At 43.6% G+C, this 16,926-nt stretch overlaps 3 protein-coding genes across 5 annotated transcripts in view; 1 reads left to right on the top strand and 2 right to left on the bottom strand.

Moving 5' to 3' along the window:
- The window catches only part of LOC131744510 (zinc finger protein 665-like), a 341,106-nt gene that overhangs the window by 203,107 nt on the left and 121,073 nt on the right, over positions 1-16,926 (bottom strand). The gene's annotated exons all lie outside the window — the stretch shown is intronic.
- Positions 1-16,926, bottom strand: part of LOC131744559 (zinc finger protein 836-like) — a 383,402-nt gene that overhangs the window by 275,942 nt on the left and 90,534 nt on the right. The gene's annotated exons all lie outside the window — the stretch shown is intronic.
- LOC131744634 (zinc finger protein 665-like) overlaps positions 4,488-16,926 on the top strand; it is a 34,954-nt gene continuing 22,515 nt past the window's right edge. For both annotated transcript variants that reach the window (XM_067018804.1, XM_067018803.1), the window contains exons 1-2: positions 4,488-4,534; positions 12,378-12,467. In XM_067018804.1, the coding sequence (XP_066874905.1) occupies positions 12,453-12,467 (15 nt within the window). In that variant the 5' untranslated portion in view covers positions 4,488-4,534; positions 12,378-12,452. The remainder of the gene's footprint in view (positions 4,535-12,377; positions 12,468-16,926) is intronic.

Genomic DNA, 16,926 nt, shown 5'->3' with positions numbered 1-16,926 from the left:
CTGTTTTCTACCCATGTGCTGTCGATTTAGGAGTTCTAGGAAAAGAGCTTCATTTCTGCATATTATACTGTTCCCCGTGTATTGAGAAGGAGGCAAGCAGTGGGTGAATTTTTGAAATATTTTTCTAGACCCCTGGGTAATGTCCTCAGTCCTCTGGTGAACAAAGAACTAGTTTTCAGGAAAAGCCACAGCAAATCATGTTTCTTTTTTCCTACGTGGAGGAATTTCTGCTTCTCATTTGAATATTTTACCCACTTTGTAGCAAGAGAAAGAGCCCTAGGCTGTAGACAGTGAGGTGAAATCTTTGGGGATGTACTGACGTGTGAACACAGGTCAGATCTCAGAAGGGCTGAGGGGAAGCCTCCTTATTAATAGTGTTTGAGAAACTCTCCCCTCTTTGGAGAGTTCTGTGGGAATACAGAAGTTTATTTATTATTTGAACTCTCATAGGAAACTTTCCTGTCCATAACTTATCACTTTCTCCATCCATATGTAAAATAAATGTGTTCTTTCCCCCCTCCCTTGGTGCAGCTCCACCAGAGACAAGGGGGAGTCTTGGTCATGAGCTGCTACACTTGCCATCTGGCTCCTGGGAACTCACTGTTGCTTGACTTGGAGGAGCCTGAGGCGGGCTGATTTTTGTTTTTTGTTTTCCTTCATATATTACCGTATTTTTATTAGTTTCATTTACTGATGTCTCTTTGTTGTGGTGACAGCCGGGGTTGGGGGAGGTACTCCACCTTCTCATGTGTAAAGGGTGTGATATTGACTGAAGATGATGGTGAAAATTCTTTAAAGTGCTCCGGCGGGCTTAGGCAGCATGTGGTGAAACTTTGAAGCCAGTTCCCGTGCCTAGAACCGGCCCAGCACAGACCAGGAGGTGCTCTGTGGAGGGAGGAAAGCATCCCCTCCCCAGCAGTGGTACCTTGCCCAGGGACTTCTAGAAAAACAATGTTGAAACACCATAATTCGAAAAGACACATGCACCCCAGTGTTCATTGCAGCACTATTTACAACAGGCAGGACATGGAAGCAACCTAAGTGTCCATCAACAGAGGAATGGATAAGGAAGATGTGGTACTTGTATACAATGGAATATTACTCGGCCATAAAAAGAATGAAATAATGCTAGTTGCAGCAAGCAACGGGGATGGACCTAGAGATGATCATACTGAGTGAAGTCAGACAGAGAAAGACAAATATCATTTGATATCGCTTATATGTGGAATCTAAAAAAAAGTGTACAAATGAACTCACCTACAGAACAGAAATAGAGTTATAACAATTTTGGTCTTAAAATAACCTCTAGGGTTTTGTTCAGTTTATAGTTCACAGACCTCTGACTTGATGATTTAGAGCAACATCTTTCAACACTTAATGATTTCTCTTGCACGTGACAGGGACAGACACAACAGAGCCGCAATGGGCATACTGGGTCCTTCAATACCATCCAAACTCAAATGCTGAGGTTCCTGGGCAAGTTTTTTATTATCATCATTGGTTTAAATCTCTAATATTCCATTTTTCAATATAACGTGTATTTATTTTTTGAATTTTGCTTGATATCATATTATTTAGAGACAATGTTAGACTTCAAGACTGTAACTCTGGAAAATATTGAAGGTTAAAGACCCCCCTTTCTTCTTTTGCGTGGAAGGAAACGGTTTATTTGCTAAGAAGTACACTTCCCGTTAATCTCAGTAAGACTCGTGATAGCCCCCTTGTTTACATAGAAACCAGCCAGATGAGAATCCCCCGAATTTCCATCCATTGCCTTATTGTTTGCCTTCAGTTACCTCTGGATGTAATGGCATTTACCATGATTTAATCAAAATTTACTTAACGCTTTTCTCCTCTCCCAAGGGGCCTATGTTTTGAACCCCTTTTAAGCATTGTAATCCAGAAAAACAGCGCTGCAGCAACTCAACCAAGCATAGGTGACTTTAGTGTAAAACATCCCCCAGGTATGTAAGCTCATGCTACCTGGTCATCCTCTCCACCATATGGGAGTTTTCCCACTTGTTGACCTCTTGGTGTAAAACAAAAGTTCTTGTCTGGTCTGAGTTTTAAGGCTTTACAGATTTTATGGCTGGAACGTTCTCTATATTGTAATAATCATTTGGAATAAAACCTGTCCCTACCTAAGTTTGACAGTGGTAAATATTTCAGTCATTCCATCTGAACGCAAAAACGTGTGTTTTTTAATTTTCTAGGACAGGGTTTGTGTGTGTGTGTGTGTCTCAAACTATATCCTTGTGTTTTTTACATTTTTGAATTGTTTGCATCTGTTTCATAATGAAATACAGGGAGACATATCAAAATCTTCTTGTGATTTAGGAAATTTAGGGGGTTTTTTTTCCCTTGTGAATGTATTTCTTTTCCTGCAACAAAACTCTCCATTCAAAAAATGACTTTCCCCTATAATTGGCTTCTCCTCTATTCTTCCGTGTTTAATGAAAAGTTCCACTATCGACTCATTTCTTTGCTTGGAATCATGGAAGTCCATGCTGAAATGGCTTTTTTGCCAACATGGCTAGTTAGAAATATTGTATAATACAGAGTAATCTACCTAATAGAGTTCACAAAATTTGAGTCACGGCAACTTTTAAAATGTGATATATCATCTTGTATTTATATATATGCTACACCAGGACATTCTCCTTACTAAATACCCTTAAAAATATTGCAACTTGATTATTCTTTAGATGGAAATAATTCCAAATGTCTTCTAAAGGCTGTATATTTTATAGGCTCTTTTATCCACACTTGATAGAACTTTTCGAAATAAAAAACCAAAGAGCTAAAATATATTACAATTTGAATATAGAAAATGAAACTTTCTAATTACCCTCATAATGAACATATAGTCAGTTTGAAATTACATTGTTTAGTTACTATATACTTAACTATAATTTCATAAACAAGTTTTTCTGAAAGATATTTAAAGGTAACTCTCAAAAGTGTGGAATAGGATTTCCCTGGCAGTCCAGTGGTTAAGACTCCACACTTCCAGTGCAGGGGGCTTGGGTTTGATCCCTTGTCAGGGAACTAAGATCCCACATCCCCTTGGGAGTGTTGCTAAAACAACAACAACAACAAAAAAAAACCCCACAAGTGTGGAATAGAGCAGGTATTTTAATGAATAATGCAGTTTTTTAAAAAAGATTTATTTATTTATTTATTTTATTATTTATTTTTGGCTGCGTCCGGTCTTAGTTGCGGCACTCAGGATCTTCGTTGAGGTTTGCAGGATCTTTCATCACGGCGCGCGGGCTCTTCGGTGCAGCACGCAGGCATCTCTCTAGTTGTGGCGTGTGGGTTGTTTTCTCTTCTCTAGTTGTGGTGCGAAGGCTCCAGGGCGTGTGGCCTCTGTAGTTTGCGGCATGCACGCTCTCTAGTTGAAGTGCACCAGCTCAGTAGTTGTGGCGCGTGGGCTTAGTTGCCCCGCGGCAAGTGGGATCTTAGATCCCTGACCAGGAATCAAACCGACGTCCCCTGCCTTGTAAGGCGGATTCTTCACCACTGGACCACCAGGGAAGTACCAATAATGCAGTTCTAATAAACAGAAATATATGTATTTTTTGTCTTTTTATTGCACGTATTTGAGATGATGGGATACTCACTAGCCTTATTTTGGTAATTATTTCAGTATATGTAAGAACATTATGCTGTACAACTTAAACTTATACAGTGATGTATGTCAAGTACATCTCAATAAAACTGGGGGAGGAGGGGAGGTGGTTTAAAAAGGCAAATAAAACACTTTAGCCGAAAGCAAGAACAATGCAATTTATAACAATTTTTTAAAATGTATTGCTTTTTCAAAACAATTGTTAGTGAGTAACATTATCACACGCCTTACTTCTCCAGTCTCAGACCCCAGGTTTTGTCCCTGAGTCTCTGGAACTGAGCAGTGTTGAGTTTGGTCTCCTGGATGAATGAGGAATAGAAAAGTTGTTCTGTACGGTGTCAGTATGAAATGCACCATTCTACCTAGGGAGAATTTTGTATTTCTCATTCTAGTTTGTAATACAGAGACAAACCTAGCTTTATGTTTCCTCAAACTGCTTCAATTAACTCTAACTGCAGGAAATGTTCCCAGATCCGACCACTGCCCCACAGCTACCACTTGGAGACCCACATTCCCAACCTCTGAATTGCTTGAGCCTCCGGAACGGGGCATGCGAGCAAACTGCTGGGAAAAACAGCTTTTTATTGAAGCCGTTTCAACTTGTTAGGAGGAAACGTTAGTTTTACGACATCAGTGGCCCACACATCTGTAAAGCTTTTACCATAAAGCTTCTAGATAGCAACCTAAAAGCGGCACTTTCAAAGCGCCGGGAAGTAACTATACCTCAGCCCCTTACTACGCCCCTGGCGATCTCCGCGATGACGTCAGCTCCCTTGCCCCACCCCTCGCGGTCGCGCTCCACTCAGTTCCCGTCCCCGGAAGCCCTGTCTCTAACTCTGCGCGTGCGCAGTTTCTTACGGAACCAGAAGCAGAGGGCTCGGCGTGAAGCTCGCGCTCCAGGAGGTAAGTTTTTCCTTTGTAGTGTAAATTTATGCTGCTTTGTCCACCATACTCTACTCTCAGCGTCTTGGGAGTCACTACGGACCTAAAATGCCGGCACCCGGCCTTCTGCCCCCAATGAATCCAGACGTCGCCGTCACCGGTCTGGTGTTTTCCTTTGGGTTTGAAATCGCTCTGAGGTGGGTCCCGGAGCCCTTGGTTTTTCTGCCTTAGGTCCAGGTAGACACCGCCTTTCGCTTTTTCCTTCATAAAACCCTTTACTGCCTCCGCTCTCCCCCTGTAAAGCCCTCTTCCGCGAGGTGGATCCGCGACTGCGCAGCCTCGCCCCCTCGGCCCCTGGAGGGCAGCGCCGGTCGCCCCGCTCCGGGAGAGCTCGCGTCCTCTCCCAGGTCCTGGGGTTCTAGAGAGCCCGCCCTTCTCACGAGAGCCCCCTCCCTCCCTCCCAGCCCCTCTGTCCTCCCGTCTCATCAGGCCGGTCCATCAGCTCCGCAGGCCTCTCCTTCGTAGTCAGCCCTTCCCCTCACCCCGCGTAGGGGGAGGTGACTTGGCCAGCCGTGTGACACCCAGTGTTCTTCGTTCTCCCCGCTGGAAAATGTGTTTTTCCGGTAGGCGGGTATCTTTTTCAGTCGCCAACCCTGTAAATACGTGGGCGAGGGGGACCAGGCGAAGCTGAGACAGAGAGCGACTGAGAGATGAATAGAAAAACCGAGTGAGAAAATAATGAGGGAGAACCAATGGAGACGTAGAGGATTGGCTTAGGGACTTGTAAAGAGACAATCAAATGAAAGAGACTAAGCCTTGCAAATAACAGGTGGCTAAAGTAAAGAAGTGAGTTATACAGACGGATTTCCACAGATTAGAGGAAAACATAGATAGAGGGGCCCTGATTCAGCGGCGGGAACGGAGGCAACAGTGATGAGGCCCTTCACACAGAGAGCGGGGGGAGAGGGTAAATGAGGTGGGACCATGGCCTTCAGAGCATCAAGGTGCTGGGGGAGAGAACAGCAGAGGAAGGAAGAACACCAAGGAACCATAGCCATCTGGGGTGCCGGCGAGTGAGGAGGGAGGGAGTGTGTCAGAGACAGAAGGGGTGTAACCCGGAGGGCAGAGAGGGAGCAGAGGTGGGGGAAGAAAGAGCATCAAGAGGGGGGACAGGTCGCAGAGTGGGGCGGGCCAGCTGTGAGGGAGGAAATAGGGAGGAGGGCAGGAACAGCAGGAGAGCGGAGGGGAGCAAAAAGAGAAACACAGGGCTTCCCTGGTGGCGCAGTGGTTGAGGGTCCGCCTGCCGATGCGGGGGGACGCGGGTTCGTGCCCCGGTCCGGGAGGATCCCACGTGCCGCGGAGCCTGCGCTCCGCAACGGGAGAGGCCACAGCAGTGAGAGGCCCGCGTACCGCAAAAAAAAAAAAAAAAAAAAAAAAAAAAAAAAAAAAAAAGAGAGAGAGAGAAACACAGACAGATGATGTAGGGAGACAAACAGAATGAAATGGAAACACCTAGTAGTGCAGGTAGAGCGGAAACTGGATCCAGGTGGGTGGTGAGTTGTTTGGATGTGAATGACTAAGCTGTGGTGTATGATCTGTGGTTTCAGAATGTAGTAAATTTAAAATGTGTTTGCTTACATTATACAGATGAGCGTGAGAGTTGTAAACTTTCTTACAACGTTTGCGCATTTTGCAGTTATTGGTATCAGAAGATAACTTCCATCTCCAGTCCCTATTCAGCCAGGGGGCAGTGACTTGACTCAAGACAGCTGTGGGTCACCCCTTTCCTTTTCCTGGCATTAGATAGAGCACAGGGAAGAGAAGTGGGGCAAGAAATGACTGACTGTTTCCTGCATGGTGCTTCTTTGAAGGAACATTAAAAGTGAGTTTTTTTCTAATGGATTCACTTTTTTCTCTTTTAAAAAAATTTTTTTCTTTTATTTTACATTTAATTCTTTTTGTAACTTGGAATAAATCTTGGTGCATTAAATTTCTACTTCTCTGTAAGTAATTGTAAACTTCTGAAATAAGCTTTGGTGGTCTTGTATAACCAACTCGTGATTCTTTTCTAAATATGATATATTCTCAGTTTTTTTAACTTTCACACCAGAATTTTTAAAAAAATTCACAAAATACTTCTTTTTAAAATGTGTTTAAGGTTTGTTTGAGGCCTGCCTCCTGTCTCCTCTTTGTCTTGTGTATTGGAAAAGTTCTTTGGTAACTAGTAAATAATTTTAGACTGTTAGGGTGAGTTAAGATGATGTTAAGATGTCAATCATCTTTTATATTAACAGTCATAACCTAGTTTAACCAGTTAGTCTAATATTCAGTTTTTTTCCATTGTATTTGATCTGTTAAGATAGTGAGCTATGAAGTGATAGGAAGATGCTTCTCTCAGGTCCCTCTTAACTGTTCTCTACAAATATTGAAGGATTGGGTGTAGTGACTTGGAACCTTCTTCCATCAGAGCCCCTCTATTCATGATGAAGTTTGCTCAGAGCTGATTTCTAACCTCTTTCCAGTGTTTTCACCAGTGGTATATTTTTGCAAATCTTCATGTTTAAAAGATTTTAGTGCAGTCTTCTGCAAAAGAAGAATTAAATGCTTGGTACCAGATCAGACCTTGAAACAGAAGGTTCCTTTGCTGAGGCAAATGAAAGATGGTCCTGGTGTTTTAGGTTGGAAGGATGATAAGGACAGACTCTGCCCACTGGCCCTTCTGGATCCCACCTCAGAATTCAGTTCCGTCCAATTCTGTTCACTCGACCTGGACTTTCTCATACGTGTCTCCCCTTTGGGCCTCAGGGAGCCCACTTGTAACATGGAGATGAGAGACTAGACCAGAAACTCTCAGCCTGGGTAACTCTGAGCCCTGAAATGATTGGCCAAATTGTGTATGTGTCTGTGTGTGGCAGTTCTTTTTAGAGAGGAGTGTTCAGTTCTATTTAGAATTTTGAATGGGTCCCTGTCTTCCCAGAATGAAAAACAAAAGCAAAATGCTAGAATGGAGACAAGAACATAGGGTCAGAGTGGAAGTGACCATAGTCAGATGTATTTTTCTGCGTTAAGTGTAAATTTGAAGAGAGTCTATATCAATTCTGGCACTCAGACCTCCGCTGGCTCTTACTTGTCCTCAGGACAAAATCTGAACTCCTCACTGTGGCTACACATCCTGTATCATCCTCAGGGCCCCGCTAGTGTCTCCTGCCTCATCCGGGGAGCTGGCCCTCTTCCCATGGTTCACTTTACCCCAGTCACATTCCCCTTTTGGAGTTCCCACGCCCAAACCATTTCTCTCTCAAATCTGAGTTCCCGTTCTTACCTTCGGCCTTTAAATCCCAGCGGCTCAGGCCCTTTGTGCTCCTTCAGGATTAGGCTCAGAGAGGTCTCTCCATCCCCTCCTGACAACCTCTGTCACGCTGACCAGGTTTTATTGCCTCCGTATCAATCAGCGTCATCAGAAATGCCATTTTCTTTTTTTAAAATTTTATTTTATTTATGTATTTCTTACACAGCAGGTTCTTATTAGTTATCTATTTTATACATATTAGTGTATATATGTCAATCCCAGTCTCCCAGTTCATCCCATCCCCCTCCCTCCCAAGAAATGCCATTTTCTATTGGTTTGGAGTCTTTCTTGTTTTTCCTCCATTGAAGGAGTACAGTGTTTCTCTTCCTTGGAGGATGGCTGCAGCGTCTCACTCTGGGGATGTGTTTAGATGCTAAGACTGTGGGTTGGGCTAAATAATCCTCAGGGAAGACCGGGTGAACAGGGTCGGTGATGAGGATGGTTCCCATGTTTGTTTTGAATATTTCAACTGTAATTGATCCTCACCCCATGTGGCTACTTAGTAACTCAAAATAAGAGCCAAAAGATGTAGGGAGTCCTAAAAAGCCATACAGAACTGGTGTCCTCATGCAGTGTGCTGAGGTGCCCCCGTGTTCAGTGTGCTGTGTCACTGCTCCGCTGTAGCCCCCAGTGTTCCAGGCTGTGCACATCCATGACCAGTTGCCACCTTGGACGGGAGCCTTGATTTAACAGCAGGTCGTCTGCTCAGAGTCAGGGACAGTGATTTCACTGCACTAAGCGGGGGCAGAAGTCTGGAGCCTAACGCGGCATGAAGGAGCGCCCCCTCAGACAGCTGCCTGTCAGTGTGGAGAACAGGAGGCAAGAATCCTAGGGGCCAATTTTTGACCTTCATACTGAAGGTCAAGTGAATGCCCAGTGTCCTTTGGGAGGTAGCTTGTGAATATTCCTGTTGCAACTCCTTTGCTGAGCAGTCCTTATGCCTTTTAGCCCTGTTTTCCCATGAGTGTAAGGAGAAGAGGTAGAAAAATGGGGAAGTAGAGGGGAGCCTATAGTGGTCTGCAGGAGGGATATGGCAGCAAGTGGGAGCTTCAAGATGAGTCCAATGAATGGTATTTGCATTTGTCCCTTGTGGGATCGAGGGGTGTGTGGAACTGCTGGCAAAGGGTGTTTCGGTTCTGGCTGGAGCACCTGGAATTGGGTTTACGGGTAGCTGTGGGGTGCGTTGCATGGTTTGCGGTGCCACCGTGTCTTAGCTCAGGCTCCCTGGGACCTGGCTGCTGACACTGAGGTTTCTCCATGCATTGGTTTAATCGGGTATTTCATGATCCTACCTGAGGAGGAATGAAGGCAGTGGATTTAGGCAAAGAGAAACATTTTCCTCCATTGTGGTTAAAAGTGTGGCCTGAGCTGAGTGCACGGGGACCTTTGGGTGCAGGAAGACGGGTGCCTTGTCCTCAGGTGATGACTCAAGAGGGTGCCCCACAGCATCTTTCCATGGGTGACGTGGGTGTTACGGAGGTTAAGAATTATCATGCAATTTTTAGAGTAGTAATGTAGGGAAAATTGCAGAGATCATTTGCCCACTGTCACAGGAGAGATTCAGGATACTTCAGTGTTATTTAGTATTTGGGATTGCAAATGAAGAAAGTTTCAGATCCACTGTGAAAGATACAGAAGAGAATTTGGAATGTTTTCCTGGAAGACGTTGGGTTTGTTACCGAACCAGACTTGGGTCCCCTCGCTTGCGTGCAGTAAAGCCAATTTATTGACACCAGGCTGTGGTGAAGGAGAGTGCAGCGTTTATTGCAGCGTGCCAGGCAAGGAGTCCAGGTAGCTTGTGCTTAAAAGGCCTGAACTCCCTGAAAGCTTTCAGGGAAATTTTTTTTTTTTTAAACCCTGAGGAGGGGCTGTGCCCTTTTATTTATTTATTTACTTATTATTTAATTTTTAAATTTTATTTATTTTATTTGTTGCCGTGTTGGGTCTTTGTTGCTGTGCACGGGCTTTTCTCTGGTTGCGGCGAGCGGGGGCTACTCTTCATTGTGGCGCGTGGACTTCTCATTGCAGTGGCTTCTCTTGTTGCAGAGCACGGGCTCTAGGTGCACGGGCTTCAGTAGTTGTGGCTCACGGGCTCAGTAGTTGTGGCTCACAGGCTCTAGAGCACAGTCTCAGTAGTTGTGGTGCACGGGCTTAGTTGCTCCACAGCATGTGGGATCTTCCCAGACCAGGGCTCAAACCCGTGTCCCCTGTATTGGCAGGCGGATTCTTTTTTTTTTTTTAATTTTTATTTATTTATTTATTTATTTGGCTGTGCTGGGTCTTTAGTTGCTGCACGCGGGATCTAGTTCCCTGGCCAGGGATTGAACCTGGGTCCCCTGCGTTGGGAGTGCAGTCTTAACTGCTGGACCACCAGGGAATTCCGAGGCAGGAGGATTCTTAACCACTGCGCCACCAGGGAAGCCCCAAAGACTTTTAAAGACAGGATGAGGGAGGGGCATTGTGGGGTGCGTGATCAGCTCATGGACATTCTTCTGATGGCTTGGTGAGGTAAGTGGGAGTCAACATCATCAACCTGGTTCTAACCCGTCTGGGGTCTACGTCCTTATGGGCAGCATACAGTTAACTTTTTTCACCTGGTGAGGGTTTCAGTATCTGCAAAACAGCTCAAAGGACAGGGCTCAGAATGTTTTGTATAGTCCTTGAGGAGGAGCTAGAGGTCCTTGACGTTGTTTAATGGCTAAAGTATTCTTATTTTGTCTTGCTTGACTGTTTTCCTTTCTTTCTGCATTTTCTCACTTCTATGATTAAATTTTTTCTTTGACTGAAGTTTTCTACAGACAAAAGGCAGGCAGAGAGCATCGGGGGGGGGGGGCTCTGTTCTGGGAAGTCCCCATAGGGTCCTTCTTGGTTACAGGTTCTCATTGGGGCATGTGCATCACTGGAAACGTCTTTCTTTTATATGTAGCTTTATGAGATCAGTGTTTGGTCTGTGGCCACTGTGAATAAAAATGTGGTGTTTTGTGTCTGGTGGTTCCTTGGGTGGCTCATATGTATTTTGCCATCAGGCATGATTTATTAGAGTTTGGAATGTTTTCTGGTATTTTATAGCAGGTGAAGTCCAGAGGCACATCCTTGGGAAAATGTAGCTGCTGCTTTCTTGCTCCCAGGCCAGTATTGCTTCTTCTACTGTCCTCTCCCTACCTGTCTCAACAAAACATGTGCGCGCACACACACACGCGCGCGCACACACACGGCATAGAGAACAGGGAGCCCTTATGCTTTGTTGGTGGGAATGTAATTGGTTCAGCTCTTAGTGAAAGCGATATGGAGTTTCCTCTATAAATTAAACAAAGAACAGGCACACAATCTGTGAAACCCACCTGTGACTAGATACCCAAAGGAAACAAAATCATTCCAGTGAAGAAAATATTTGCACTCCAATGAGCATTATTGCATTATTCCCAACAGTCTAGATGTAGAAAGAACCAAAATGTCTGTTGACAAATGAGTATATATAGAAATTTATATCAGCCGTAAATTATTATGACATTCTGGCATTACTGTTATTATTTCTGACATAATTTTGGTTGAAGAAGACACACATTTTATATGGAAACTAGAAATGTCAAACTCATAGAGCCATAGAGTATAAAGGTTGTTATGAGGACTTGGGTGGTAGGGCAGTTGGGGAGATGTTGGCCAAAGGTTACAAATAGTTCAGCTGTGAAATGAATAAGTACAGCACGGACATCTGATGTACAGTATGCTGACTGTAGTTAATACTGTGTTACTATATAGTTGGAATTTGCTGAGAGAGTAAAACTTAAATGTTCTTACCACACAGACACACATGGGTAATTGTGAGTTGATGGAAGGGTAAATTACTTTATTGTGATAATTATTCCAGCGTATACATCTGTAAGATAATCACATTGTGTGCCTCACATGTACAGCATTGTTATTTATCACCTATGCCTCGGTAAAGCTGCAAAAGAAAACTAAAGTGCTAGGTGTGCTGGGCCTGCCTGCTCTGAGTGCTGCTCAACCCAGGCTTCCCGTTAGATCGGTGAGGCGTTTTGTATATACATGTTTTGTACCCTCTGACCAGAGATTTCCCTTCATATAGTTGGTGTGAGGTCCAACCTCAATAGTATGTAAAGTGTCCGAGGCGATTCCAACCTGGATCCGTCACGGAGCATCGTGACTCTGAGTCCCCCCGTTCCCGAGGGCTGAGATCGGGGCCGAGGCCGAGGGGCTCTGCTCTGCGTGGGGATGGATCAGGGCTGGGCCGTGACCCGCAGGGGGTCGCCGGGTCCAGCCGAGGTGCCCGCTGCTGCTGTGTACGTGAGGGCCTCACCAGGAGGGGAGCGAGATCTGAAGGAGAGGGTGGGAAACTCCCTGTTGGTCTCTGTGTGGGAGTTACTGTCCTGAGCCCCTCCTGGGACAGTGGGCAGCAGGGGACCGTCTGTTTCACATGGAGACATCTTCCTTGTGTTTATGGTTGTGGTACAGGAATGGGGTCTTTTGATTCTAAGCGTGTTTTCATCTTTCAAGATTGTCCTCTAAAGACTCACGTTGCCTGAGGAAGAAGCCCGGAAGAGGAGGGAGAGGAAAGAAAGGGAGTCAGGAATGGCTGTTTCTCAGGTAAAGTCATATTTTCATTTGATTCTCAGTCTGTTCTTTTTGACATGCCCTTCTTTGGACTCGCTAATCTTGTCTGACTCTGAAGTATCCTGGTTGACACTTGTACTTTCACAGTCATCAAAAGCCTTCCCTCAGTCCCTGTCGGCTCCATTTAGATTTCATTTCCCTGTGACCCAGTGATCTGGATGATGAGAGCCAGTGGTTTCCACTGGGCGTGGTCCTGGGCAGGACTGGAGACGTGGAGTCAGAGCTGTTGGGCAGCAGGAATTGTTTCGGAGTCCCATGTGGATGCAGTGTCCGCTCTCTATAAACCAGGATAAAGAAGCTGCATGTAGGAGGGTGGGAGGGAGACGCAAGAGGGAGGAGATATGGGGATATATCTATATCTATATCTATATAGCTGATTCACTTTGTTATAAAGCAGAAACTAACACACCATTGTAAAGCAATTATACTCCAATAAAGATGTTATAAAAAAAAGCTGGGGGCTTCCCTGGTGGCGCAGTGGTTGGGAGTCCGCCTGCCGATGCAGGGGACGCGGGTTCGTGCCCCGGTCCGGGAAGATCCCACGTGCCGCGGAGCGGCTGGGCGCGTGAGCCATGGCCGCTGAGCCTGCGCGTCCAGAGCCTGTGCTCCGCAAAGGGAGAGGCCACAGCGGTGAGAGGCCCGCCTACCACAAAAAAAAAAAAAAAAAAAAAAAAAGCTGCATGTAGAAGTTGGGTCTTAATATGCGCAATACCTGGTAAGATCTGGATATCAGACCAATTAGGAGAAATTTGTTCTGGCTTTTCCTAAGGCAATTGAAACTAATGCAGCTGACTTCAAAATCTTAATAATAGGGAATGGAAATGGTCAGTTCAGAGACAGACGTCAGTGGTAGAATGTGTTTTAGTCCATCATTGAATTTCAACTATGAAATCAGCCTAAATCTCTGACAGTTGGAAATTCTTTAAATCACTTTCATACCTCCATTCCTCAGAAACTGTCTTTACACTCTTTGGATTGCATCCTTTGACACACAGTTTCTACCTTTGATACAGGCAGTGTTCCAGCTTCATTCTTTTGTTAGTAGATATCTAGTTTCTTAGCACCATTTGTTATTGAGACTCTCCTTTCCCTGTTGTACAGTCTTGGCATCCGTGTCAATACATTTTTCATATATACAAGGAGTATTTCTTATATTCTAATCTGCTCCATCGTTTTATTTATCTGTGTTTCTGCCAGTACCACATCATCTTGATTACTTTGTAATATGTTTTGAAATCTAAAAATGATGGCCTCCATCTTCTTTTCCAAGAGTGTTTTGGCTCTTTGGGGTCCCTTGAGATTCCCTATGAATTTTAGCATTATTTTTTCTATGACTGCAAAAATTGCCATTGAAATTTTAATAGGGATTCTATTGCATTTATAGAACACTTTGGGTAATACTGTCATTTTAAGATTCATTAAGTCTTCCAGTCCATGTGTACAGGGCGTCTTTTTTTTTTTTTTTTTTTTTTTTTTTTGTGGTACGCGGGCCTCTCACTGTTGTGGCCTCTCCCGTTGCAGAGCACAGGCTCCAGACGCGCAGGCTCAGCGGCCATGGCTCACGGGCCCAGCCGCTCCGCGGCATGTGGGATCTTCCCGGACCGGGGCACGAGCCCGCGTCCCCTGCATCGGCAGGCGGATTCTCAACCACTGCGCCACCAGGGAAGCCCAAGGGCGTCTTTTAATTTATTTGTATCTCCATGGATTTCTTTTAGCAACGTTTAGCCATGTTCAGTGTATGAGTCTTTTACCTCCTTGGCTAAGTATTCTATCTCTTTTGATGCTATAGTAAATAGCATTGTTTTCTAATTTTTTTTGATACTGTTCATTGTGTATAGAAATGCAACTGACTTTTGTGTGCTGATGTTTTTATGCTGCAACTTTTGTAAAGTTTTCTTTTGAAGTGGTTGTTTTTTGTGGAATCTTTTTTTTTTGTATATATAAAACCTTGTCACCTGCAAAAAAACCAATTTTAACTTATTTTTCAATTTTCATATCTTTGATTTCTTTGTCTTGTCTGATGGCTCTAGCTAGGACATTCAGTACTTTCTTGAACAGCAGTGTAGACATTTTTTCCTTTTTAAAAAATATTTTATTTTATTTTATTTTTTGGGCCATGCTGTGCGCCATACAGGATCTTAGTTTCCCTTGCAGAGATTGAACTCATGCCCCCTGCAGTGGAAGCATGGAATATTAACCACTGGACTGCCAGGGAGGTCCCACTTTTCCCGCTTTTGTTGTAAGCATTTAACATTGTAGACTTTTTTCTTTAGGCTGTGCCATGCAGCACGTGGGATCTTAGTTCCCTGTCAAGGGATCAAACCCACACCCCCTACAATGGAAGCACAGTCTTAACCACCAGACTGCCAGGGAAGTCCTTGACTTTTGTTTTTAATACAGCTTTGACTGCATGTTATAAATTTTAGTATGTTGTGTTTCTATTCTCATTCAAATATTTTAAAAATTTCCTTGTGATTTCTTCTTTGACCCATTGCTTCTTTAAGAATGGGCTGGTTTAATTTCCTCATTTGGGGGATTTTCCTGTTTTCCTTCTGCTCTTTATTTCTAGTATCTTTTCATTGTGGTTGGAGAAGATACTTTTTATGATCTCAACCTTCTTAAATTTGTTAAGATTCGTTTTGTGGCCTAAGATGTGGTCTTTCCTGGAAAATGTTTTTTGTGTGCTCTAGAAGGTTGTGTTTTCTGCTGTCATTGGGTGGAGTGTTCTGTACATGTCTCTTAGGTACAGTTGTCCTATATTATTGTTTAAGTCCTCTGTTTCCTTATTGATCTTCTTTTTGTTTCTATCTGTAGGTAAAACTAGGGTGTTGAAGTCTCATCCTAATATTGTGCTGCTATTTCTCTCTTTATCTCTATTAACGTTTACTTCATTTTGGGGGGAGCTCTAATGTTATATGTATTTATAATTTTTATATCTTCTTGGTGATTTGTACCTTATATCATTATATAATATCCTTTGTTTCATGTCAGTTTTTGTCTTTATTTTGTATGGTATAATATAGTCACCTGTGCTCTCTTTAGGACGGAATATCTTTTTCCATCCTTTAACTTTTTGGCTGTCCATCTCCTCAGATTTGTGAATGTTAACTGTTCCAACTCTCTGACACATTTTCTCTGTTTTTCTCACTCTTGTTCTCTGTTTTTCCTGTTATTTCTTCTAGTTGCATCTACTCAAGCACATCGTACTGTGGCAAAAGGCAGCAGACCTAGCCTGCCCCCTTCACCCCAGGGTAGTTACAGAGAAATGCATCAAGTGTTTTCTTTTGATTGTGGTGTATGGTGAAATGTTCTTGTTAACCCTGTTTTATATTTATTAATACCTTCATATGTCAATTTTAGTGGATAAAATTGTTATATTTTTGAATATAGGTATCTATTGAGATCAGAGTTAAAGTATCCTATTTTTTCATGTTAGTACCATTTACTATAGCTGATATGTTTTCATTGTCCCAAAGATGCTGAAATTCATTGAATAAAATTTATGATGGAAAAAAATGATGCAAAAATATGTCCAGAGACAACTCTCATTTCAATTAATTGTGTGTTTACATATTTATCCAAGAGTTTATGAATGTTCAAGTGCATGGTTTGACAAAGGACATCATGATTTTATTACTACATAAAATATCTTTTTCAGTTGAAATGATATCTTAAATATATTCCATGGCCTTGAATTTTTCTACACTGTCCTGTTAATGTTTTTTGTTTTTTCTTTCAAATTGTAAAGGTTTTTTGGCTGCACTGCTCGGCTTGCAGGGTATTAGTTCCATGACCAGGGATTGAACTTGGGTGTTCGGTAATTAAAGTGCGGAGTCCTAACCACTGGACTGCCAAGGAATTCCCTTAATGGTTTAAATAGTAATAATATTACTAACATTTTATGTACATTTTTGTGTATGCCCACATCTGTAGTGACCTTTCAAGGTTTCTCCGGGAATTCTGTCAGTGTACTTTTACTGTTCTTTCTGTTACTACATTTTCTGCTTCTTTAGCTTCAAATCCAGAGACCAGCCAGCCACCTTAGTTCATGTGCTTGCTCTGTCATGTCTTAGCTTCTTAACCTCAGTTGAGTTTCTCAAACTGTCTCTGACAGTTTTCTCCTCTGTAAGATGGGAGCAGACCTTACTCTAAAGAGCTGTTAGGTTGATAACAAGCTCACATCTATAAAGCCTTTAGAGTAGTTTTTTGCATACAGGGGGTATTCAGCTACCATTAGTCATTGCTCTTGTCGCCATCATCATAATTTAAGGTTTTGACGTTTCTTTTTTTTTTTTTGCGGTACGCGGGCCTCTCACCGTTGTGGCCTCTCCCGCTGCGGAGCACAGGCTCCGGACGCGCAGGCTCAGCGGCCATGGCTCATGGGCCCAGCCGCCCCGCAGCATGTGGGATCCTCCCGGATTGGGGCACGAAC

This window comes from Kogia breviceps, chromosome 18, assembly GCF_026419965.1.
Source record: "Kogia breviceps isolate mKogBre1 chromosome 18, mKogBre1 haplotype 1, whole genome shotgun sequence".
NCBI lineage: Eukaryota > Metazoa > Chordata > Mammalia > Artiodactyla > Physeteridae > Kogia > Kogia breviceps.
The sequence above is the reverse complement of the archived record's forward strand: the minus strand, read 5'-3'. Positions and strand labels throughout refer to the sequence as shown.